At 38.3% G+C, this 25,881-nt stretch overlaps 1 protein-coding gene across 4 annotated transcripts in view; it reads right to left on the reverse strand.

Moving 5' to 3' along the window:
• LOC124157408 overlaps positions 1–25,881 on the reverse strand; it is an 872,201-nt gene that overhangs the window by 456,820 nt on the left and 389,500 nt on the right. For all 4 annotated transcript variants that reach the window (XM_046532099.1, XM_046532100.1, XM_046532098.1 and 1 more), the window contains exon 6: positions 19,792–19,967. In XM_046532099.1, coding sequence (XP_046388055.1) covers positions 19,792–19,967 — 176 coding nt within the window. The remainder of the gene's footprint in view (positions 1–19,791; positions 19,968–25,881) is intronic.

Genomic DNA, 25,881 nt, shown 5'->3' on the forward strand with positions numbered 1-25,881 from the left:
TTTCAGAGACTGCCCGATCCCTGCTGGAATGTTGTGCGGAGGACTTTTCGAGCGCAACACTCCGTCCGTCGGATGTGACGTTGAGCCGTGGACCCTTTGGTACCTTTCGTTAAGAGCAGGCTAATGCCGACGCCGGGTTTCTCTCCACCCTTCCTTACCTACCCTTCCCTCATGGCGCAAATGACCTCAGCTGTAAGTCACCTCCTCCAAATACCATACTATACCTTTAACAGAAGACCGGAAAAAAACCGAGTATGCATATGCTGTAACGGCTGACTTCAAGCTATTACGAAGCGCTCTGAATGAATTTCAAATATCATTGTATTTCCCACACTTATCAATGTGCATCAGCCACGCATACTCACAAATTCGTAAAAAAAAGTTACGCGGACAGTTAGTAGAATACAAATAAAATAATCATTCGCTAAATAAGTTCTGCGTAGATTCTGAAAAAAAATCGAGAAAGAACAGAGGATAATTTCCAAGAAATAGCCCATCTTTTCTAAATGTGATAGAGTTAAAAAAATGAAAAGAGACAGACGGAAACCGCAACACACACACTATCTCTTCTATAGCTGGCTTCCTTCCTACCCACCGAAATGAAGATGTCACCGAAAGACATCGAAGCCAACTCTAGCGCCCGCCGGAAGCGATGGAAGAGAAGTTATTAGGTATTTAACTGAGAACGCTGAATAAAAAAATAAATAAAAGCAACTTCCTTCCTCGAACACAGCGCATACCTTTCACCAAACCGATTGAACAGCGGAGAGGAGAGTGAAAGGCTGATTAGCATTATCTTCAGATGCGTTTTTTAATGTACTCACTCACCTCTTTGATCGGCCGGAGAAGCATTATTTTGCAGTGAAATTATTTTCCACTCGAGAGAAGAAAGAACTACTTTCCCCCAGCGCAAAGGAATGCGTATAAAAAAGAATGTAAAAACAATTGGAAAAAAAATGGCCCTGCGATTATTCCCCACATTTGATGTACAATTATAAATAAATTATTTTCACACGTGTTACAAATAATAGCTCTCATAAAGTCCTCCGATACTGATAAACAAAATTAGGGCACGGATCATGTAACAAATACCAATTTATTTCCAGACAAATACTTCAACCAATTAGCGTCCTTTTCATTTACCTAACGGATATTGACTGCGATCGCAACATTTTACTGGCTAATAATTCAAAAGGTAGAAAGATGAGGTGCCTCCGTTTAACTTTACAATGATTTTATGTGCTGATATAACTAATTTGACTTTGCTTTTAATCAATATTTACTACGCTATGACAACCGTCGTCATGTTTTCCTATTGATATCTATTTATATTTTAATTCGTTTTACAAAATTCATCTAAGTAAACCCATTCCATCTAATTTTTTCGATCGACTGTCAACGAAGAGCAATTTGAAGAAAATATTAACATATTTCGAATTTTCACTTAATAATAATGTATCGGTTCTCATTAGTACCTCTAATATCAGTCATTTCGCAATCAGTGAGAACTGAGGCAAGCTTTAAGTATTTAAGTGGGAGAAAGAGTTACCTAAACATTTGTGGGCACCAAATTCGGCAAAGAAAACCAAAGCCAGGATTTGTGGGTGAATAAATGTGAAATCTCAAATAAGAGATTCGAATTCACAAACAAATTGACCCACTTCCAGATATCAAGTTACACGCTCCAGAAATCAAACGCATAAATTAGCTATTGAGAGCGTGCTTACCGGCGTATATATCAGAATTTTCGAGAAAAAATGCCGGCATACTCTTAAAAATTCAAGTAATAGCACTTTTTAATCCATATACAACTCATATCAGAAAAGTTTCGTTACTGAAATAGATTTATTGTTTACTTGTGAGTTCAAAGTGATGTAATGGAATCGTGATAATCAATAAAATATAGTTAAAAAAACACATATTCCAAAAACAGTATAAAAAACAACAAAAAAGTGAAAAATAAGCATTACTTATCTCCGCGAATATAGCGATGGTGCTCATAAAGCTTAGCTTTAAAGAAGAGCTTATTTTTAACTTTTCAGTGAATTTTATACTTTTATTTTGTAAATAGGGTGTTTTTTCAAATCCTCTATTATTTCATTTGTAGTGGTGAATAATTTTTTCGATAAAACAAGAGCAGTTTAAGAAATATCTGCCAAAATAATATAACTTATGGCATCTATTGCGAAAATTTAAAAACCTCTTTTTCACATGAAAGTAAATTTCATTGATTGAAGGACAATGGAAAAAATTTTCAAATGCCTCATTACTGAATATTGCATTGTCATCAGAAGCAAGCGGGTGTGCAACATTTTAAGCCGATCCAACAATGGGAAGTGGGTTCAAAATGAATGACAAGATTACAGATAAACAGACGAGACAACTTCAGAAAAAAAATAAAAAAACGTCGACGAATATTGTTTGATAACTCTACCCCCCCGTTCAAAGCATACGCATCGCCCCTAAAAATGATACCCTGACCAAAAAATTCGTACTTATAATTGCTTCAAAAAAATAATAGATGCAGTAAACAACGACTCTTGAAAAATATGATTTTTTTCCAGGAGTGCAAAGATAAAAGATTACGGAAATCATCGTCGACAGCATTTTAACGTGAAGGCACGTGCAACGACCGAGAGAACAGAAAATCCCTCGCTAACAAAATGGGAACTGAAAAAAGTGGAGCAGGTAGTAATCCAACCCGCGAGGAGATTTCCTTAGGCCGTTACCCTCCCAGCATCGAGAACTCTGACGCACGAAAATTAGGGTCGGGTACAGCTGAACCAGCACAAAGAATCACTCCTTTTGAAAACTTAAGGTTGCACGCTCTTCAAACTCATACAGCTGCTACATTGTAAACCAAAGACTTGCACCTACAACTGATTACTATCCCGCTAGCCAATTTAACTTGCGTGTAACGTGGGGGTTTAGGATACCAGTCGTTTACACATTAAAAAATATGTTACGAAATGGTATGGTATTTGGAGGAGGCGACCGACAGCTGAGGTCATTTGCGTCAAGAGGGAAGGGAAGGTAAGGAAGGGTGAAGAGAAACCCGGCGTAGGCATTACCCTGCTCTTAAAGAAAGGCGCCAAGGGGACCACGGCTTAACGTTCCATCCGACGGACGGAGTGTTGCGCTTTAAATGTCCTCCAGGGATCCTCAAGCAGGGATCGGGCAGTCTCTGGAAAATTTCTCTTCCAGCGCCGGGATTTGAAGTCGAGCCCACGAGGTGGGAAGCCAACACACTAGCCTCCACACCAACCCTATCCCCCTTTTTCGAAATTAAGCTTTGCAATTATCAAAGTTATTTATTCCAATGCCTCCATTCTTCCGTTACTACCGCGACGGTTGTTGGTTTAAGATATCAGTTTCTAACAGACGGCACCAAAGGTCCACGAAGAAGGGGCAATTCCAGTTGTCAGCCTTTTTAGAACATGCCTGGACTCCGGGACATGACATTAAATTTGACGAAGCCAGGATAATAATAAAAGAAGGCAGATATTATCCTAGACTTATCCGAATATCAATTGAGATAGCCCGGAAGAGCACTTATGATAGGGATGATTGGCACTTGGATGCCAATTGGGGGAGACTAACTAAACGGAACAATGAGAGAGCAGCAGCCACAACTGGCGGGACTGAGCCCAAATCGATACCTCCACTGCAAAAACACTCAACAATCGCCCACCGAATCAAATCCGCTCATCAAGTAGCCCAACAATACGAATCCGCTCAGCCGGCAGTGTCCAGAGCATAAACGCTCACCACTAACCTAGGAGAATAGTAGATGAGCGTTTATGCTGCGGACACTGCCAGCTGAGCGGATTCGTATTGTTGGGCTACTAGATGAGCGGATTTGATTCGGTGGGCGATTGTTGAGTGTTTTTGCAGTGGAGGTATCGGTATACAACGAGGACTAGAATCGTGGACCAACATCTTCGACCTGAAGACGCTGGCAGCAGTGCCAGCGAAACTGTTGTATTAAACCAACAACCGATGCGGATAAGTCTGGGATAATATCTGCCTTCTTTTACTATTATCCTGGCTTCGTCAAATTCAATGTCATGTCCCGGGGTCTAGGCATGTTCAGATATGGCCGACAGCAGGAATTACCTTTTCTTCGTTGCTGTCTGTTCGACACTGATGTCTTAAACCAACAACCGAGGCGGTAGCAACGGAAGAATGGAGGCGTTGGAATAAAGAACTTTGATGATTGCAAGGCTTCATTTCTTTTTACAGATTTTTTAAAATGAGTAAACGGCTGGTACTTAGTAACGTGGTACTGGAAGAACGGAAGCATTGGAACCTCGACACCGCTGAAACCTGCGTAGTGACTAAGTCCTTTATGGTTCGGGAGAAAAGCGAAGTCCCATATTTATCCTTTCGGCAAAATATCTCTCTTAATCTATCGTTTCCGTCGGACCTGGAAATGTTGTGGAGTTCTAATATGTTCTCCGAGTCGCTCTTAACCCTTTAGGGTCCACGGGACATATAGGTCCCAATTTTTTTTTTAATTCTCTCAACATTAAATCAGAAGGTGCACGATAGTAAGAATTAGTTCTATTGAAGGAAAGGCTATTGGCTTCTAGTTTTAAATTCTTTTTGTGATATCCTTTGATATTGTTTCATCCACATTGTTAAGAACTTTCACTTGAAATGCTGTTTATTAAGTGGAAATTTGATAGTTCGTAAAACAAATGGATGAGATGGTGAATTACCACAAGGTTTTCGGTTCATACTCTATGTATACCTAGCCAGTGGAGTGAGTACGAAAAAATCCAGATTTACGCTTCAATTTTCACAAAATTAGTGTTTTTATGTCATGGGACACATATGTCCCTATGGACCATTAGGGATCGAGAATTGGTATTATTTGACGTCTCAGAGACTTTATATCAGAAACAATTAGAGATATCGCTTTCATATTAATGTTTTTGGAATCTACGTTTTAATATTAGCCTAAAAACGTATTTTGTTATGCGATCGAAACGCTGACATCTTTATGATCCTTCAAGGGTTAAATATATCCATTATGATACAAGACCTAAGTAACAACCAGAATTCTGAAATTATACGACAACAGATCAAACATTCATTCCACAGCCAGGATGGCACTTAGAAAATAAAAAAGAAATGCATCAAAAGAAGAAGGAATCCCACAATTGTGTGAGTGTCACATTTGTTCAATCGATTTTTCAACGAACTTAGATACAAAAAAATTTCCTGTTGTGACTCTCGTTCCTTTAAATGATCGCAGCGCCGCCACAGGATTTTGTTGGCCTTTTTTGAACTAATCTTCATTTTTAATTTTTAATTCTAAATAACAAACGAGATAAAGTTAAAATCATAATAAAAGCATTATCGCATTTTCATCTGGTTCTGAGTCATTCAAAACATATCAGCAATATATCTAATCGGAAACTGGGTTAAAATTGAGTTGAAAGATTTGATCTGGAGAAGATGACAAACAACAAAGCGCAAACAAAATGCAAACACCCACCACTGGATGTATCCGACGATCTTTGGCAATTTTACCAATCCGTCCTCTGCGAGATTGACCTCGCAGATGAAAGTAGTATCTGTGCAAAAACAAAACTAAACAAGCCTACAAAACCCCATTATATTTTCCCCAGTGAGCCGCCTGAACGGTTACGGAGTAATTCCGCGAATAGATCGACCGTGGGTTATTGACAGACGGATGTCATCTTGATTTGATGCGAAAGGAAAAAGGGACCGCACCCCTATTTCTTAACCCCCTTCCACCTCCTGACCACCCTCCCGCCACCATTTCCTCCGTCTTTTTCGGGGGATGACGTCACGAGAACAAATGAAGGGTGGGCACCGTTCCGATCTATACTTTCCGCCTCGCCATGTGGTCCAGCATAACTACCCCCTCTACTCTCTTTCTGGATTCGAGAGCGGAAAACCCATTGACGCCACCGAATCAAAGCATAAACTTCGTTTCGCATATAACTTGAGGTCCATCGAGAAAATAAGAAAAAATCACTTCCCTGGAAAATTCTAAATATCCTCCACCAAATACCCCTCTCCCAAATGTCGCGCGAAAATTTGGGTAATTTCATTGGAACTTGCTAAATTTTCCATACTCATCTATACTGATGAAATATTTTAGTGAGGGTTTAAAAACATAAAATCAATAACATAACCTACAATAAGCGGATAAGATATATATCGCCTGGCCAATGAAAAGGAAGTATTATGATAGAGTAATTAGTAATTGCAAACTTAATGCCTTTTCCTAACTATTGGTGCATAGATATGTGAATTCGTAAAAACTAAGCTACGGAAAAGTTATAAAGAAGTTATGGAAATTACATAACCTGAAACGATAGAGATATCTGTTCCCCAGTCTATGGGAAGGAAGTATGATGATAGCACAATTGATGATTGCAAAATTAACCCCTTTCCCTAACTATTGGCGAATAGCTATGTGAATTCGTAAAAATATAACGTGCTTAAAGTATGTGCCTAAAATAGATCAATAACAGCCACACAGTGCAGCAAGAAACATAACATTTGCACCACTTGTATCCCTGTAAGCACAAGAGAATTTTCCTCGGAGCCTGAAAATGATGCTCGTATAACTTCTCATGAGTTTTCAATAGATACTTAACAATAAGGAGTTTCAAATAAGGAAAATAAATGCAACTTAAGCTATATTTCCCACATTAAAACAAAACGTATTTTGCCAAGAACACGGGATAAAATGAAGGGTCTACCTACATGCATTTGATTTGATTCTCCAGTTGAAATTCATATTCATGGTGAAACTACATACAAACCCAAAGAGATATGAACTATTTGTTCAGCCAATCGAAACTGCACTCCTATGGCACGGAGAATATCTCTCTCATCAACTATGTTTTCGACTCTAAGGCATTAGCGGGCTAATTAAAAATGAATTAACTCAAGCGAAGAATGGTATGAATCATTAACCAAACAACGCAGATGTTCATCCTAGATAAAATCATGCCATGTGAAATAACTCAAGCAATTCCACCCTTGCACTGTATGAAGTGGGAAAGAGGTAGTGTCATTTAAGTAACTTCTCAATGGGATATTCAATGCGAAAAAAAAACAAGATCCTAACACCTTCAACCGTATCTTCATTAAAAACGAATTGCGAGATGGCCGAGGATTAGAAAGCCGTCCATATTAGAGTAACGGTCATCACCTGTGAAGTTTGCCCTTAATTACTTCAGAGGATATTAACAGCAACCCTTCCAAATAGGAGGAAAAATTATCCGGAAATTTGAAATATGACTTAGGTGGGAGAGGTCAGCAACTCAATAAGGCGTATGTGTACCGGAAACGGAGGAATGGAAGGAATACAGCTGGACGTCTAGAGACCACTTCGTGGACCAAGGCGCGACGCGACGTCTGATAGTTCAAAGTGTAGGAGCCAGACGAAAGGTAGTCCACGTGATGGTGCCACGTAAAAAACACTACAGCGATGGAATTTTTCATTTGCTGTTGACCAAATTATGAAGTTTAATTTTAATTGTCATCATTATGCTCGCCTAATTTTTCATTATACTTAGCTTTAAACATTTTTTTTTAATTTTCAAAAATTGTCCTTCCTTTTAATGATCGCAGCGCCGACCCCGGATTTGACGGCCATTCGTTGAACTTATCTCCATATTTAATTTTAAACTTTGCATAAAAATAGAGATACAGTTCCAACAATAATAAAACTGATAGAATATTGCACTGCCTTCTGGTTCCGAATAATACTGAAAATTTCAGCTTGATATCTCATCGGAAAGTTATATAAAATTTAGTGGCAAGATTTGACACGCAAAAGACGATCAACAACGAGACAAATAAATAAACGTGCAAAATAGAAGCGGGCATAGACACAAAAGAGTTCGCTAAATTGAAGGGGTCGGGTTAAATGAGTGCAACATAACACGGGAGCCATATCAGTTCACCTAGGATTAAGCATATAATGTGATTTAACATTTAAATGTATAAACTCAATACTAATGCGTTGAAATTGGTAGTTAAATAATGACAATTATTTATGGATTTAATCAAACTTTAAAAACGCAAATATATCAAAACACCAGAAATGATTGTTGGCACTCTTTTGAGCCCGACCCTTACAATTAAAATGTTTCACGTGGAGATCAAGTGATTCATCATCAAGCAATTTACATAGAGATGAAGCAATCTCCACAGCTTTCACGTTCTATTGAAGTGGCATCGTTTGTATGTTTGGAGCGAGGCACTACAGAACCACTACCGTTCGGGAAATACTGACGTAGAGAGAAACGGCGGTGGCGTCCTGTACTACAGTATTCACGAGGAGCAGGCAGGTGCGCGCGGTATAGTCGGGAAGATTGGAAGAATGGATAAGGGGAGGAAAGAGACTCCACATGTAACTCCAACCCCCTTCGTATCTCTTCCACGGCCTCGCAAGTGGAGCGAGTTAAGAACGCGCACGAAATAAGGAAGGGGATCAGTCGAGCGAGAAGAATGTGGTCTGCACGGGGAAAAAAAGAGACTGCTGCCACCCAAACAGTACGTACGGGAAAACGAGAATCGACAATTGTAATAAATACGAATGCAGACACGTACTCACTACACCCCTTATTCAGTGGCACAGAAAGGAAACGGACTCATTGAGAGAGCTTGAAAGAGTTTTTCAATCATCATCAATGAATTTTATTGCATACTTACTAACAAGAAGTACAGAATGTAATGAAATAAATAATAGAATGAGTTTTTTTCCTGACCTGTGTATTTACTACATAAAATGAATCTTGGGTGTGTAGGTCTTAACAATCAAATGCAAGTTTACAGACGTTTCGGTTTATTTATAAACCATCTTTAGGGTTGAAATGAAAATGAGTATGCAATTTTGAAACGTTACCGCTATAAATTGTTACAAAAATAATTCTGTTGTAAATTATAAAAAAAGATGAGACTAGAATTTTAAAATACCGTTTTGCAATGTTTATTGATGATGGTGACTAAGCAAATATAATCCATGGATACCAATCAGTATTGACCAAAATAAATAGAGCAACTTCGTTTCCATTGAACTTATGTCATTGATAACATAACTATCCTCAACCCAATATTCCGCACATAATTTACGAATCTTCAAGGAATTTGCAAAGTACTGAATAGAATTATTTTCAAGTGTAGGGCAAAGTACATTAAAGACAATCAAAGTATAGTAATAAATAACTACCAAGGGAATTTTAACTACGCATTTTAGTACGTTACATCAAGTGGAATATTTTTGGTTAGTTGTTTATACGTATCATTAATTTAAAAAATATTCATATGCATATGGATAAATACTATACACCTGGATTTTTTTCTTTTGCTCAACGTTCTGCTTGAAAATAATGCAGCTCAAAGCTTGCAAAATTATAGCTTTGAAGATGCGAGAAATAAATGTGTTGTGTTTCTCCACAATGCCATAACGCAATACTTATCAATCCTCTAAGCTAACTGTTTTCGTAAGACATGACATTATTATAAATTGATCAAATGCCTTTCTCGTACTATTTTTAGTTTTAAATGCTAAAAAATTGTTAATTCTTTTTCTTAAATAACTCATCTCCGAATTGGCCGAAACTTTTATTTTATAATCTAGACAAGTGTATCTACCGTTCCAAAAATAAAATTTAGTGGCAACTCATTAAATGGATTTTTTTAATATTTAAAACTTTACATTTTTCTCCCGCGCGGCCTGAATATATATCCATACAAATATTTTCATCAAAATATGAGACCTTTAAGGACCCAAAAGTTTGTTGATGAGGTGGAATGACCGATTAGTTATTGATTGTTATCCTACAGATACAATGATGCAATATGGTAGCGCAGTGAAATCAAATGGTCTTCGCCTTTGGAACTCGCATCGATCAGGCACTTGACGAACCATAGGAATTCAGAGTCGGCTCATTCGAAGAGCTCTCGAGCCGAAGTCCTTCACAAAACACAAATCGATGAAGCTGGCGAGGAATGGAGAGTCTGAGCCACGAACCCCGGGCTCCAGGGATAGAGCTGGGCAATTTTTATACGTTCCAAACAGGTCCACAAATACGAGCACGATTGGACATCACATATTCCATAGAGTTTATATTACTACTACTGGAGGCCACACTGTTCTCCACTCCCTCGACTAAATTGATTCCCGCCGGTCACCGTAAATAGTGGCGCTCTAGTCGCTAGGATACCAGTCAATATGCATATTAGCCCGCAAGATATTCGCTACGCGGCAAATTTAATCGTTTAATGCTCAGCATTAAGCTCGTAGATAGTTGACATGAGCTTAAATTTTAGCTATAATAGATTACATTCGCCACGTAGCGTATCTCTTGCTGGTTAATACGTATATTGACAAGTATCCTAGCGACTGTAGCGCCACTATTTACGTCGACCAGTGGTGATCAAAGGAGTCGCGAGAGTGGAGAATCCTCTATACAATATTTATGTTATATTCATTGGAGTTTGAAAAAGGACCAATCAATCGACTCTATGCTACTGAACTATGGCTCTAAATCTCCATCCACTACTGTAAGCAAAGTGAGATGATCTTGAAAACTAGCCAAGGAAAAACCTATATCGTAAAGCAAATACATAATCCTTTTTCATGTTGATGATCCTGGAAGAGCTTAAACCTCATGATGAGCAATAGGTTCTCATAGACAATAACAACGAATACGACCTTTAACTAGCAAGGTAGGAGAAGGAAGATAACAGTTGCTATGACTTAAATGTGGAGGAACTACTGAATATGACGATCAAGGCTAACGTAATGTCATTATGTGAAATAAAACATACGATAAGTTAATATGATGGTACTTTTTGACTCTAATCAGAGATTCTTTCGGTAAAAGATCGGGTCTCTTCGTTTGAATTAACGAAACTGAACTTACATGATGCCACTAACTCATGAAAAGTGGATGAAAACTTTTGCATTTTTTTCATTTTCAGGTTATGAGAAAATAGCTGAATGAGCCTAGATATTCACTGCCGATAGACCCCCTATATTTCTCACACTTAGTCGAGAATTTAACATCTTTCCCTTCGGAGCGAGAGACAAAGTTGAAAATCAAGACGAAAGCTCAAAAATTGGTCTCAGCAGGGTTTCACCTCAGTTTTTTTCTTGCTCCCTTTCAGAAAAGAGTGAATTACCACAAGCTTCGGGGAGAAACTGAATCCTTTTCCGCAGGAGAGAAGAGAAAAAAATCAACAAACGATTTGCCGCGAAACGGGGCGCCAGACCGGTGGCGCCTCCACGACGGGTGGTGGAGGAAAAATAAAAGAGCAGGTAGGAAACTTCAAGCGGTCGGGCGAATTCACTCGTGGTGTTAAATCAAATCGATAGGTGGCGACACTTGGCAAATGACAGTCTATTTCTGCTTTTGCAGTATCCGCCGTCGGCGGAGTAATTTTTTTTTATTTTGTCGATCACCCTCAAATCACTTCACTTTGAGATTTCATTTGTTTCCGAAGCCTAAGGAGAAAAGACGTATTTACCCTCGATTATTGTAGAAGATGAAATGCATAGAAATAAGAATATCCCCATCCATGCTTTGGCTAGCACATAATGTATCTAAAAACACTTCAGCAAGAGCATATAAACGCAAAGAACGCAATAGCAAAATTTATGAAACGAAAGCCAAAGCACTAAAGAATGTTTGCGCAAGCCAAAACAAAATTACCCCGCAACGCAGAGGCGTAGCGAAGGGGGGCATTGGGGGATAAAACTCCCCCTCGCAGAACTCAGAGAATTGTAAAATTAAATCCATTTTACTTAATTGGATAAATATTACTTATAGAATAGTGTAAGGATTTATAAAATGTCCTTCAAATAGCTGTAAAACTCACCATTTTTCACCACTTATTTTAAAAATTTTCTGGGGGAGGGCACCCGCAACTCCCGTATTCCATACCCCCAGTATTAGTTGCACCTAAACCCCCCTAAGCCGTAATTCCTATCTACAAGCCTGGTACAAGGTATCCATTCTATTCATGGCTTGCAAACGCATACTTCGAGGATTATAACAGTATCCTTCAGAGAAGCATTGCTCCTATTACAACAACGACGATCTCCAACGATGGCTTGCTTTACGCGCGCGGTCCAGAGTAATTTTGTGTCAATGTGTAACCCAGAGAATTTGTGCTTTTTTGCATTCACTAATCATCACTACTCTGGCATTCCTACAAAAATAATACATTATGCATTAATTGAAATGACCGATAGTTTTTATGGGGATTACCGAATAAATTAAATTATTTTGGTGGGAATTTTTTAACGGGAATTCTATTCCGTTGTGGTGGATGAACGTAAATTTGACCCTTTTCAGGAAATTGACAAGGAGTAATATTTGTGGGTGATAACTAAGTTATTAATTAAATAAAATACCTCGGGGAAAAGCAAATAACAGCGTTCCGAGTAGCCATGTCACGCTGAATTCGCGAACCGCAGCGATGTAGAAGCCGCCGAACACTGGCTAGATTCGATCAATAGGAAACGTTCGATTTAGACATGCTGAATAAGCGTATAACTATCTTTCCTCATAAACGTTATTATTATATCTTGTTTCAAATGGTACATCCAGCACGAGTACATCGATTTCAGTTGAACTGAGAACACCATGGCCAAAAAGATAACGATGCACTCTTGGACGGGCGCGCTCGAATAAAAAAAAAATAGCGCACAATTTGGCAACATCGAAGCCTCACAGCGTCACTATCCACGAGAGTGAAAAAAAGACCAACCGAAACAATTGATTTATGGCACAACAATGCCACTCCCTTTACCAGACATCCTGCCTCGCAAACAGCATTAGAGGGTTTTTTTGAACGGTGAAAAAGGATTCATAAAAGGCTCCTATAGTTTGAGATCTCTCAATTGAATGATGACCCTTAAAAGGTCCTCGGCACCCATTCCTTAAAATAGTTCAAGTGCCCTCTCTCTCTTTCTCTCTCTTAAGTAGCAAATTCATTGGTCAAAGCGAGCAAGGGACATCATTGGGACAACGTAGCAATTTACCTCACGGACTTATCGTGCATTGTGGCATTCATTAAAATAGTACACACAACAAAAGGGACCACGAAAGGGTAATTACCACAACCTACCCCCGAGTAATCACCAAACAGCCATTAAATACAAAACGGGGGTGATTTTTTTCAAATTTACATTAAATACTTACTCATTGATTTAGTACGGACCGTTATATTCTCACCAAGAGAATATAAAAACAAAAGCATTTATCACGTCTATCATTTTTACCCTGGAGAAAACGTTAACTTAAAAAAAAGCTCAGCAACACTAAGTTGAGAAATCGAATAAAGAGGTATGACATAGCGGAAACGGAAAATCAAAGATATTCTGGTATGGGACACAAAAATATGTAAGTACCTCCCCATCTGACCACTGGTCCGTCTTCATTAAAGGCAGAATATTCTACAACACGAGGGTAGGGAAATATACGAGTATTTTTTAAACACTTTTTTGCACCTGGGGCCACTTGGTATATGTGTGAATTGTCAAAAGTATTCTCCTACTCCAATTCAACCTTGGTACCGGCGTTTCTGACTTTAGAAACTCGTGAAAAAATCACTCAATAATTATTGTATTTTTAGAACCATACTCTCGACGCCATTATCACATTGCTTTTTCCTAATTCCAATCCCTCATAAATCTTAATATGCCATAAAAAATGATGGCATTGATACAAATTCGAGATTAATTGACGCAATCAAACATGCGCTATAACAATGATGACGGCAGGAGATTTAAACTGCACATGCATTTTGACCGTAATGTAGATTTCAATCGATCACACAATTTAGTGAGATTTTAAATGATTACAACTTAAATAACGACTAAAAAATACACTTGATTACAGCATATGCGTCAATCCTGAATACACCATTCTCAAGAGTATTTTCCCACGGGCCAAGCATCCGATAACTAGGGGCTAAAAGACTTCCATCAAAAATCTCCATCACGTGTTCTTCTTACGTTCCTCTCTACATGCAAATGCAATGATGAAATCTTAGTAGTCCGGCGGCAGCATTTGGAGTAGTCGTATAAAAATAGTAAGTTAAAGAGACTAGTCAAGAATTTCCTACTTTAATAGGCGTTATATAGTATATCAGAATGCATTGAATGGAATGGGAAGTAATATCTCATTTATTAAAAAATATAATACGTATTTTTCCACAATACGTGCATTTTGTAATTAGTATTGCTTTAGTTCACGTATTTCGTTTTTGTACTGACACATTCCAACGTCTACACGACCTCTACGGAATAATTAATAATACTTTCATCATTATACCGCGAAGGTCGGAAATTAAGCTTCAATGCTACGATAAAAATCGGAAGAAGTAAATCTACTTCTTGGAAAGCTAAAGCCCGCTCAATACCATGAAATTTAAAAAATTTAAATTGCTGCCAAGTGGTCAGTGAACCGCAGATCATGAAATTTCATCACAGTAATTACTTTGCCACACGAATTGCAGCTTTCGATAAAAAGTTTTAATGACCTTAATGATCACTTTTATTGCTCTATAAAGTCATACGCGAAGAAAACATGAAATCGTGAGTGCGAAAAGAAAACTTAAATTACCACCGCAAAAACGCGAAAGCCGAGCTTAAAAGCCTTTGCTTTACGACGAATAACAATATGAATAATTGAAATTGCCTTTCACTAAATTACTTTCCCTAAAATACCCTTGAAATTCAAGCAATTGAACCGAATGCAATTACAAATATTTTGCTCGCATTCCTATCACAGAACTCTCTCGTTCCTTGAAATTGATCGTTTTTTGCCAAAATACTAATTTGGAACGATTCAAAATAAATAAATGAATTAATTAATACTTTCTCCACAATATGTACCCATGGAAAATTAAATCGTACCCATATTGGAATGTCCATTAAGGCCGATAATTCCAACATATTGTTTCACAATGACAGAAATATAAATGATAGTGTAGAATAATTGACTCCCAGGAACACAAATCATTCATCTAAGAGTGGAACATAATTCTGCCCATCATAACGTAAAGATTCCCCCCAAAAAATATAATCGTCGTAACCGTAACTAAAACTAAATTCGGAAGATTCTTAACGTTTTCCAAATTTAGGCATCTACCTACTTCTTCACACAGGAGAGACATCCAATCCCAGATGCGGAAGCAGTACGATATTTTCAGGATTTAAACACTGCTGACGAACTCTAATGCCAGATTAGTATAACCTAATATTTCCATAGTAACTTAATAATTATTAGGTGAGCAACTAAGTTCCCGCTGTTAATAATAGATGGCTCTAGCAGTAATTACTGGTCGATTTTGAATGACTAGAAACGTCACGAACCAAGCTTAGACAACTGGCAAACAAACCGCTATACGACTATGGTGGGTTTGTTATGGCGTCATATCCTAATTGCTGCGTGAACATGTCTGGGTTTATGCAAAGTAACCGTCATTTGCGGGAATTGTTGATTTTCTTCTTTTACTCAAATAAAACGGTGACTGAACGGCGCTAATATAAAGAGCTCCAAAAAGTTTACGAAGAAGCTGCGAAAAGTGAAACAAAGTGAAATTGGCTCCGTCGCTTCAAAGGCGGTCATTTCAATGTTGACGACCGTCCGTATGAAGGAAGACCAAAAGCCTTAAAAGACGCTCAATTGGAGGAATTATAGGATGAAGATCCAAGCCAAACTCAAAAATTTCTTGCTTGTGCATTAGGAGTTTTACCCACCAAGCCGTTTTGCGCAATAGCAAGGAACTTGAGTTCCTTATGATGCGACAAAGTGACTTTACAGCATGACAACGCTTGACCTCATGCTGCCAAAGCCATTAAAAGCTACCTCGAAACGCTCAAACGGGGAGTCCTTACCCACCCGCTAAATTCCCCAGATATTGCGCCGTCCGATTATAACTTATTCCGTTCGATGGCACATAGTCTGGCTGATCCGTAGTAGCACTAAAACGAAGACGTCAAAAAATGGCTTGCTTAGTGGATAGCCTCAAAAGATGAACTCTTTTACTGTTACGATATTCGAGATCTGCCACCATGATAGGCAAAAGTCGTAGCTAGCGATGGAAAATACTCTGAATGATTCACTTATAACCATTTTTTCACTATTAAGTTGTATTTTCGTTAAACAAACAGCGAGAACTTAGTTGCGCACCTAATACTTCAACATTAACTAGTTACTTTTTGTGTAATATTTCTAAACCTGCCGCGTGGACTGCCCGTGAAATATACAAGAATTGCCATGAGAAAGAATTCCCCTGGACCGGGAATCGAACCACGGACCTTTGGCTCACCGGGCCGATGCACAGACCACTACGCTATCCAGGTTTCAGGTATCGAGGGTCACAGATAATTGGTCGGTATAATTGCCTTGGCAATGAAAGAATCTGCATAGCGTAGTGGTCTGCGCATCGGCCCGGTGACCCAAACGTCTGTGGTTCGATTCCCGGTCCAGGGGAATTCTTTCTCATGGCAATTCTTTTATATTTCACGGGCAGTCCACGCGGCAGGTTTAGAAATATTACACAAAAAGTAACTAGTTAATGTTGAAGTATTAAGTGCGCAACAAAGTTCTACCTGTTTTTTTAATGAAAACACAACTTAATAGTGAAAAAAGTGGTTATAAATGAATCATTCAAAGTATTTTCCATCGCATCGCGGGGAATTTTTTCTCCTGGCAATTCTTATATAGTTACTTTTTATATAAGAATAAATTTTAACTTCAACTAGTTAATTTATACCGAGATTGATTTTCCTTTCATCAATTAATCCTTTTTGGTAACTTTCCCAACTCTGGGCCATGTACCATGAGGGACAAACAAGAGAGAAGGGAAAAGATGAAGAGACCCTTTGTTTAGGTCGACAGCCGCTGAGATTTCTGACCTTTGAGGCCGCGTGCCATTCAAACGCAGAGACACGCTCCGAAAGGTCGCGACCTCCCAAGCTGCCGAGCGGAGGACCACAGACGAACAAAGAGACAGACGGGCATGCAGGGGGGGTAGAACTATATTAAAGATACCGTGAGGGCAGAATGACAATTGGCTGGCGCTCAAAGGGGGCAGACGGGGCGACGACCAAACCCACATTCCCCCAAGTTTTAATTCTCAGAAGGAAGGAAGCATCACTCCCCCTCGACCGGTATACTCATCGAGACTTGTTTTGTGACTTATAAAATCGGCGCCAGTGGCGGATACAGATGGGGGGCGCAGGGGGCGCGCGCCCCCCCCTTGCGGGTCCGGCTGTATTGCCGAACATTGCAAAACCACAATTGTAACTTTGTTATATCATAAGATGGCATTGTCTTTTACATGTTTATAATCACTTTATATAAAATTTTCTTATACTTTGCCTATGACTTGATCATCTCTTATTACGATAGAAGTAAAGACAATTCAAGATATGTTGCGCCCCCCCCTTGAGTTTTTTCTGTATCCGCCACTGATCGGCGCTCTATCATTTTGAAATATTCAGGGGATATAATAATAATATACAGGGTGTCCCATTTATCTTGACCACCCGAAATAACTTTTTGTCCAGATGTAAATTCAAGAATGTGACAAGCAGGGGACAGCAATCAGCATGATTGCCCTCCTTGTAGCTTTACAGTACAGCTCCTTGTAGCACAGTAAGTGGACGAGTTTCTTGTGACTGGTTTGCATTTTACTGTTTTCATTTGTTCACCGTCAACGTCAGCATGTGTAGTAGTTCCAAAATTCGCGTACCTGCACCAAGCGCTAGAGAGTCAGTCATTTTTCCTAACACCGTGTTTACGTTAATGGTCCACTGTGCTACATTTTTGAATAAGTCTTTAGGAGAGGTAATGAATTGCCGAATAAAAAATATGGGGTGCCATTTAAAATAGGACGTACCGATGTTCATGTCTTTGTAAATAACAAAGCTACAAGGAAGGCAATCATGATGATTAATGTCCCCCTGACGGCTAATGGACATTTGCTTGACATATTCTTGAATTTGCATCTGGACAAAAAGTTATTTCGCGTGGTCAAGTTAAATGGGACACCCTGCATACTACGTAACCCGTGAGAAAATTTCGTACTTTAACGCTATCTGGGGATAGGTATATGGATAACAATTTTATATCTTTCACCCATGCACAATCGCTACGTACATTTCGTACTATTTTCATTTTTTGTCGTCAATTCACGTTGATGATAAATCTCGAATACTTTCAAAATGATCTTTTCATTTAATCATGATACACGTCATATTTACGTAATTTTCTCATACACGATGTCTCTTTTAGAGAATGTTTAACATTTTTCATACTTCTTAGATTTTATTTTCAATATTTCTGCCTGCCTATATTACGCTTCTTTTTTTTAGTTATGGATTTAACGGCTTTTAAACTTTTTTAAGTTTAAAATTTAAAAAAATGTGTGGAGACGATATACCTGGAGCGAGTAATCGACATGTAAAAATCGAAACTCCGATATATTTTTTTTACCATAGTGATACGCTTAAAAAGCAAATTAGCTATCGACATTCAAATGACAAAAAAGCGATTTATTTAATAGAGATGATTTGGCTCTAAAAAGACTTCTCAATCTTCTCCTTCTCCAGATTTCTCCTCCAATACATCCATGCAACTCTGGCAATAAAATGTACAGGAAATCACAAAACAGAAAAGTTTACGACTCCAAATCCGAGTATGGCAACTAATTAATGTGAAATACTTTTTTTTAACTCTAAGTTAATCTTATCAATGGCGAGTAAACACTAAACACATGACTAGTGATTAAGCACAACTGATATAGGGACGCACGATTTAATTCTCTCTCGATAACTGCCATTTATCATTTTGTTGCACGCAATTCCTATGAAATCGTTTTCAATAAGAAGCTTAATAATCATTCACCGTAAAGCCAATGTTGGTGATACTAGCAGAGCTATGATGAAAACCACTTACACCAAAGCCTTAGTTAAAGATAAAATCGGGCACTATATTCCTAAATATGTATGTTCATTCAAAGAAATGAGTACATACTAAGGCACGTAAACGTTTTTATATTTATCGTGTCCGTTTACAAGCTTCTCCTCTATTAAATACAATCATCATCAAAACGCCAGACAAGAAGGAAAATACCTGTCACACATCAGATAGTCCCGGACGTAAACAAAAATAAAAGATTGGTATTCATAGCAGTTGTATTTATTTGTTCATTGCGATGTAATTGATTTAACTGCAGGAATTCATAAAAAAATCAGGAATTACTTATAGCTAAAAAATAAAGTTAACGAGATTTATTTTCAAACTCAAAATTCTTTAACTAGATTTTTTTGCTCTTCTAAAGGCCTGTCTACACGGTATAGTAACCCGTACGAGTTAATGTCTTAATGCATGAACGCGGTAATGAACACGAAAATGCACCATGTAACCACCCAACTTGTTCGAATGCATGGACAGAAAGTAGAATCTGTTCTAATTTGATTCACGCATTCGTACATGTGCTGTTCCAGTCCACAAATTTTCTTCATGCATTAAATCGTATGCGTTAATGTGACATGTAAGCACATCTTATGGTAGCATATTCAAAAAATAAGTTTAACGAAGCCCCAAGCATCCCCGTCCATTCATTGTTTCCACAGGAAAATGTTGCTTGCCGCGGCGCAGTAATTCGTTGACTTAAAATGCAGAAGATGGCTTGAAAAACGCAGTTTCACGTCCATACATTTCTCGAAGCATCAGAAAAACGCGCAGCAAAATAATGACTGTGGGTACTCACGTGAAGAAACCGAATTCTTTGCCGCCGCTCCGCGGCTGAGGCTGACGTCACTCATTGAGCTGTGGATCGAGGGGTTCTGAGAGTCGCCGACTTCCCCTGGCGGCGCTGCTGAGTTGATCCCGCAGGTGGCGTCGCGTGGCGACGACATGTCCAAAGCTCTCGCCCGAGCTCTCCTCCTGCGATGATTCAAAAAGGGGGGGGGCGGGGAGAGGGAAAAGAGATTTTATTCAATGGATGAGTGAGTCATCCCCAAGCACAGCCCCCCCAGACGACGAAAAGCCCGGGAAAACGCGAACAAGCTTTTTGCCATCATTTACATATAATAAATAATATTACTAGAAAATTAATTGATCTAGAATTATATCCTGTGGAACATATGAAGAATAATGAAAGATGATTTGCAATTTTCCACAAAAATAAATTTAATCCGACCCATACGCTTTGAAAATGATGTAGTAACATCGATGCTCGGGTCGGATTAAATTTATTTTTGTGGAAAATTGCAAATCATCTTTCATTATGAAACAATTCCACTCCAACTCGCTTGATTCCTCGAATTTTATATGAAGAATACATTTAATTTGGCTCCGTAATATGTCAATAAAGGGTAATGTAACTAATAAAATGAAAAAAAAATGCCTTATTGAATAATGACAACAGCAAAAGAGTAAGTACGTTATAAAACCGAAGTCGTTCACAGTAAGAAAACGAAACAGAAGTTGTAAATTCAGAATTTTCTTAAGGACATGTAAAGTAGATTTTTAGTCTAGTGCACACAACAGTAATGCTGGTCCATGGAAGAGAGCACATAACATAAACACCATAAATTGATGCATCGAGGTGCACGTAAACAAATAATAAAATTCATACAGCGATTAATAAGAAGCTCATAATCAGTGAAACAATATTTAATTCAAATAGCCGATTACTGGAGATGGAAAGTAATAGGGCAAAATGAATAACAGCATCTTGAGTTATTACTGTAAATTCCGGTGCATATGGCGATTAGGGGTGTAAGACGACCCCCAAGTTTTCCAATGAAACATATTTGGAACCATACACAGTAAATAATGTGAAAAAATGAATCGCGTTCACCTCATCACCGCCCTGCGAACATATTTGAAACCTATTAAAATGCGTCGAAAGTGGCAAAAAATCAAGTTTCTAAGAGATGGACTCCTCCCTACTCATTATAGTTCCCATGACTTCGACACTATAGGGTAGTTAATCGTAGCATAAACCAGGACCGCTGACGTCGTACCGAACACCTGAAAATTTCATTAATGACATCATATGCAGGCATCTGGGGTTTATGCGTTCGCACCACGACTCATTGTGCGTGTGACACATGTGATCCAAGCTTAGCTCCTATACTTTATGTATCATACTTTATTATACAGCGCGTTTCTGGAGGAATCTGCAATACTTCAGGAGGTGGTAGGGGAGAATAATTTAAGCATTGTTATGTCCATAAACATGGGGTCTTATTTTTAGATGGATTTTGCAGTTACCATAAAAACTGTTTTTAGTCGAAACTAGTCGAATCGGAACTCCTTGGTATCTGAGCTATGTCAAAGCAAATATTTTATTGGATGTACTTTGCAGTTACCATGAAAACGGTTTTCTTGAATATTCAGCCTTTTCGACATTTTATTTGATACTCTGGATTTTTAAGGACATTAAATAATTAAGGTTGGACAAAAACGTTCGATTATTACTGTCTGAAACAATTTATCTTTGAACTTATAACTGCAGCGATAAATGACAGCGAGTATCATCAATACGTTTGCGCAATCTCACCCACTTAGTAATATCAACTTCCGTGAAAAGCCTTTATTACACCTGCTATCGCAGTAAAACTCGGATCGCTCAGCCTGTTAGGGACGACTCTGGTCAGGGACGGTCTAGTGTGACTAGGGGCCCCACTTGCCGGGAGATTATGCGGCGCTCCCCGGGAAAATTGGAGGAAAGCTCCCGAAAATGAATTTTGACGCTATTATGACTCTTAAAAACAAGATTAAAGTTAATAAAAATAGCAATTTCTTGATAAAATTATTATTTAATGTAATAATTTCACAGGCTACAAAATTTAACAATGTATTATGGTTCTATAATCATTCTTTTTAGGTAATTTGATCCTTGAAACCGTGCTTAAATCTAAATAAAAACCCTCTGAAATAACCTTTTCGAGTAACCTTTCAAAAAAAGCATTTGGGTTTTCTTTAATGTTTAGACACCTACATTTAATTTTTTGTAATGAACAGTAAGCATTCGATATGTGAGTGCAGCGAAGAATGGAGAAAGTAAAGTGAACGGTAAGGAGGAGGAGCGACGAAGTGCTGGACATGGTAGGTGAGGAGAGGCAGCTTTTAGATGAGATATAGAGGAGACAGAAGGCATGAATGGAGCGAGTACTTAAGGGGGAGGGGATTTTGAAAACAGTGCTAGAGGGTAGAGTGTTGGGTAAACGAGGGAGAGGAAGGAAGAGAATAGGATTTTTAGATAGAATGAAAGGGAGTATTGTGAATTGAAGAGGAATGGAAAGGGAGGCTCCCAGAATTCTTTATCCATGTAAACCCACCTTATCGGTAGAACACTTAAAAAATAATCTTTTTATACTAAGTACGCATACAGTGTATAGCGACTAATGAAAACTTAAATGTTATCATTGCAAAGAAATTTGGTCCAAGTAATCTGCCTTTTTTTCACCTTTCATAAACGCTTCACGATAGACGCCTCCTAAGCTCGCGGCCCTCGTCGATTGCCACCAGCCGCCTTGGTCACACCGCCCCTGACTCTAGTAAGCCCATTTTAAAATAATTCGCTGTTTGACAACAGCACTAGAGGCCGTCTGGGGAATCCTCTATTTACATATTCGTCGGAGAGGTGTATGTAGGGGCACATCTCTTCACGTAGGTGAACGAACGCCTTGAAAAAGCAAAGGGGGAGTCCGACAGGGCACCAAACATGCCCCACACCTAATGAATGAATCACCACGAGCCATCTCCACTGATGCGATGCCAAAAAGATCATGGCATGAAGACAATCGGTCCATTCCCCTGAGTCAGCAGCATCTTGCCCTCACATCACTCCTCCCCGTCATCCTACCAATGAGCCACTAAAAGAAGAAGGAGATCAGATTCCCCCCTGACTTGGGCCGCTCAGTGAGTCAGCCTCCCTTCAGCAAATATTTATTTTCTTGTGAGACAGAAAATCATTGAGTCTGAAAATCATTTCAGATCTCGCGGCCATTCCCATCCTATATTATCGCTCATAGGGAAGGGCGAATATTGATTGCTATAGGGCAATACCCAACATGGGCGTATCCTGGATCAAAACTAGGGGGGGAGGCAAGCCATGGGCGTTTATGTAGCAATATTTTAGTATGGAAAAGGTGAATTACACCAAAATTTTGAGGAAATTATAAAAGAAGTTTATAATTTTATAAAATCACTTGCTTGAAAAAAAAATTTAGTTACATTTCTTGCACTATTATCATTTTTCGAGGGCTTCGGGAAAATTTTTAAAAACATTTTTGTTTCAATCTAATTCTGATTTTCCTTTAAGACTATCGCGATGTTTGCTTTTAGGGGGGGCAACTGCCACCTCCTGCCCCCCGGTGGGTATGCCCATGATACTCAATTGACATTCAAAGGGAGTTGAAATAAATGGAATTAAATATCAGAAATTTTAATCAATTTTTTTAATCGTTTTGAATTTGCGTTAATGCCTCGTTGCTACGGTTGTTTTATATTATTGAAATGGAATGAATATGAATAAATTTGGATCTAATTGGACAATATAAAGGCGAAACAATAAAAATGCGAAATTTTCTCAAAGTAAAATGGCGATCAAAAATTCCCAAAGAGTCATCGAAAACATCGAAACGCTGTATGATACTATAAAAAACAAATATTTACTTTTTTAATGATCTTGTGAGCGTTAGATTACCGGGGGAACTGTGTGAAGGTTATCTTAAGATTGTAACTGGTGTTGATCTAATGGAAGCAGAGTATTGTAGGAAATGCATCAAGGTATGCAGCCAAAATTAATTTATTCGGCGTATTAAGATCAAATGCTCTAAATCTATACGTCAGATAATAAGAATTGAGGGTTACATTGTCGATGAGTCATCGAGAGATACCCCGTTGAAAGACGCTCTCATCCATACCTCCTATCTAAAGCGCCGGTGCCATTCGACGGAGAGAGCATCAACTAAGGTACTCGCTCGATTCCGCGCCATCTGAATGAAGCGGCAAAAGTGATAACTATCAGAGGAGATAGATTAGAAGGCGCGGGATTTCGAGATGTGGGCGTATTGCGCTGGAGCCGTTCCTTCCGTTGTCGCCATAATAAATAAAAGAAAAAAAAACACTTTTTCAATATAAGTATAAAATACGCTTTTTACAATTGGAGAATAAGCTCGGGGATCATAAGGATTATTATTAGAAATGAGTGTAGAAGAGTAAGGATTAGCACGCAATACTCAAGCTTAAACCTAATCAGCATTCACGATTTACTTGCATTAATGCCTAATAAGCATCCACGATTTACTTGCATTAATGCATTTGCTATGCTTGGTTATATCATGAATTGGAATAACATAAATAGAAATTTCAAAAATTTCAGTTTAAGATCATTGCAATCATGTATATTATATTTTAATGTGCTAGCAAACTGTCATTCATTTATGTAATTTATTATTATTTTTGTTCTTATAGATTCTTTCCTGAACAATAAATATTTTTTTATCTATATATAAACTTTCCGAGTGATAAAAGCTTATTTTTTATGTATTCAACGGTCTTCGGCGAGATGTTTTGGAACATTTTACGATGATAGTTGAAATTTAAAAACTATGTGTATGTCCACAGTATTTATTGTTGTACTACGCGTTTAGGCGAATCATCCTCGCCATCATCAGGCGCAAATGCCTTTTTTATATCATAGGACGGCATTATCTGGTATAGATGTATTAATTATCATTTTGAATAACAATTTCTTAAACTTTACATGTGACTTTATTATTTGTCATTACAAAAAAATTAAAGGTAACCCAAGATATCTCTTGCGCCCATATCCCCCTTTAGTTTTTCCTGTATCCGCTACAGCATGCATCAATGATGCATTAAAACAGATATCGTAAGGATTATCGAGAAAAGAAGAACTAGATAGATTGGTCACAACCTGAGGCACAATGGATTCGTGAAGAATAAAATTGAAGCAAAACTAGCGGGAAAAGTCCCGAGAGGAAGGTCCAGGGAAAAATAGATGGAACAAATAAAGAAGAAAGTAAAAAGGACGAAATTCAAGGAAGTAATTAAATATACCATTAGATACGGTGGGATGGAGGGAGAATATCGCTATCATTGGAAAAATGTCGATTTCAACTGCAACATAAACGTCCTTGTGGCAAAAAAAACTGATCTTAAATTTGTAATGTCAAAAGGATTACGATCAAAATAATATTCAAGCATGCCAACCTTTCGAGTTATCACCACATAAATCCTAACAGAATTCAAATCACGTTATTTATATTAAAAGCATCAGAACAAAACTGGGAGATTTAAATTTCCCTCATCCTTTGGCTTTTATCAAAGATTATCCCTGTTCACTGAGCTCCAAACAATGTAATGCTGGTCAGTGTAACCCCACACACGTAGCAGTTGAAACCTGTCTAATTCCGCTGAAAACGACCGACTGTCATTTATTTTCAATGGAGAAATGGGAAAAAATCAAAATGCACGATAAAACTCAACAGGAAGTCAGGGACATAAGTCAAGTCAATTACACGAGTCAAACGATGATGAAAACTAGCATTAGATAGGGTCGGACGGAGGGAGAAAACAGTATTCACTGGAGAAATGTCGATTCAAGACGATATTGCATTTTGAGGTGGGAATACTGCTGTTTGGAATACAACTAGCAAATGCAAAAGAAAACTATGCACTTATCCACCAATTTTTTCTCGCGGTACAACTAGTTTCGACGCAGCGGAGTCATCATCAGGTACAAAGGTTACAAGCATAAAATACGTCCTTATACATCATGAAAGTGATGTGATTTCAGTGAGGGAGGAAGAAGGTAGTT

This window comes from Ischnura elegans, chromosome 4 (assembly GCF_921293095.1).
Source record: "Ischnura elegans chromosome 4, ioIscEleg1.1, whole genome shotgun sequence".
Lineage (NCBI taxonomy): Eukaryota > Metazoa > Arthropoda > Insecta > Odonata > Coenagrionidae > Ischnura > Ischnura elegans.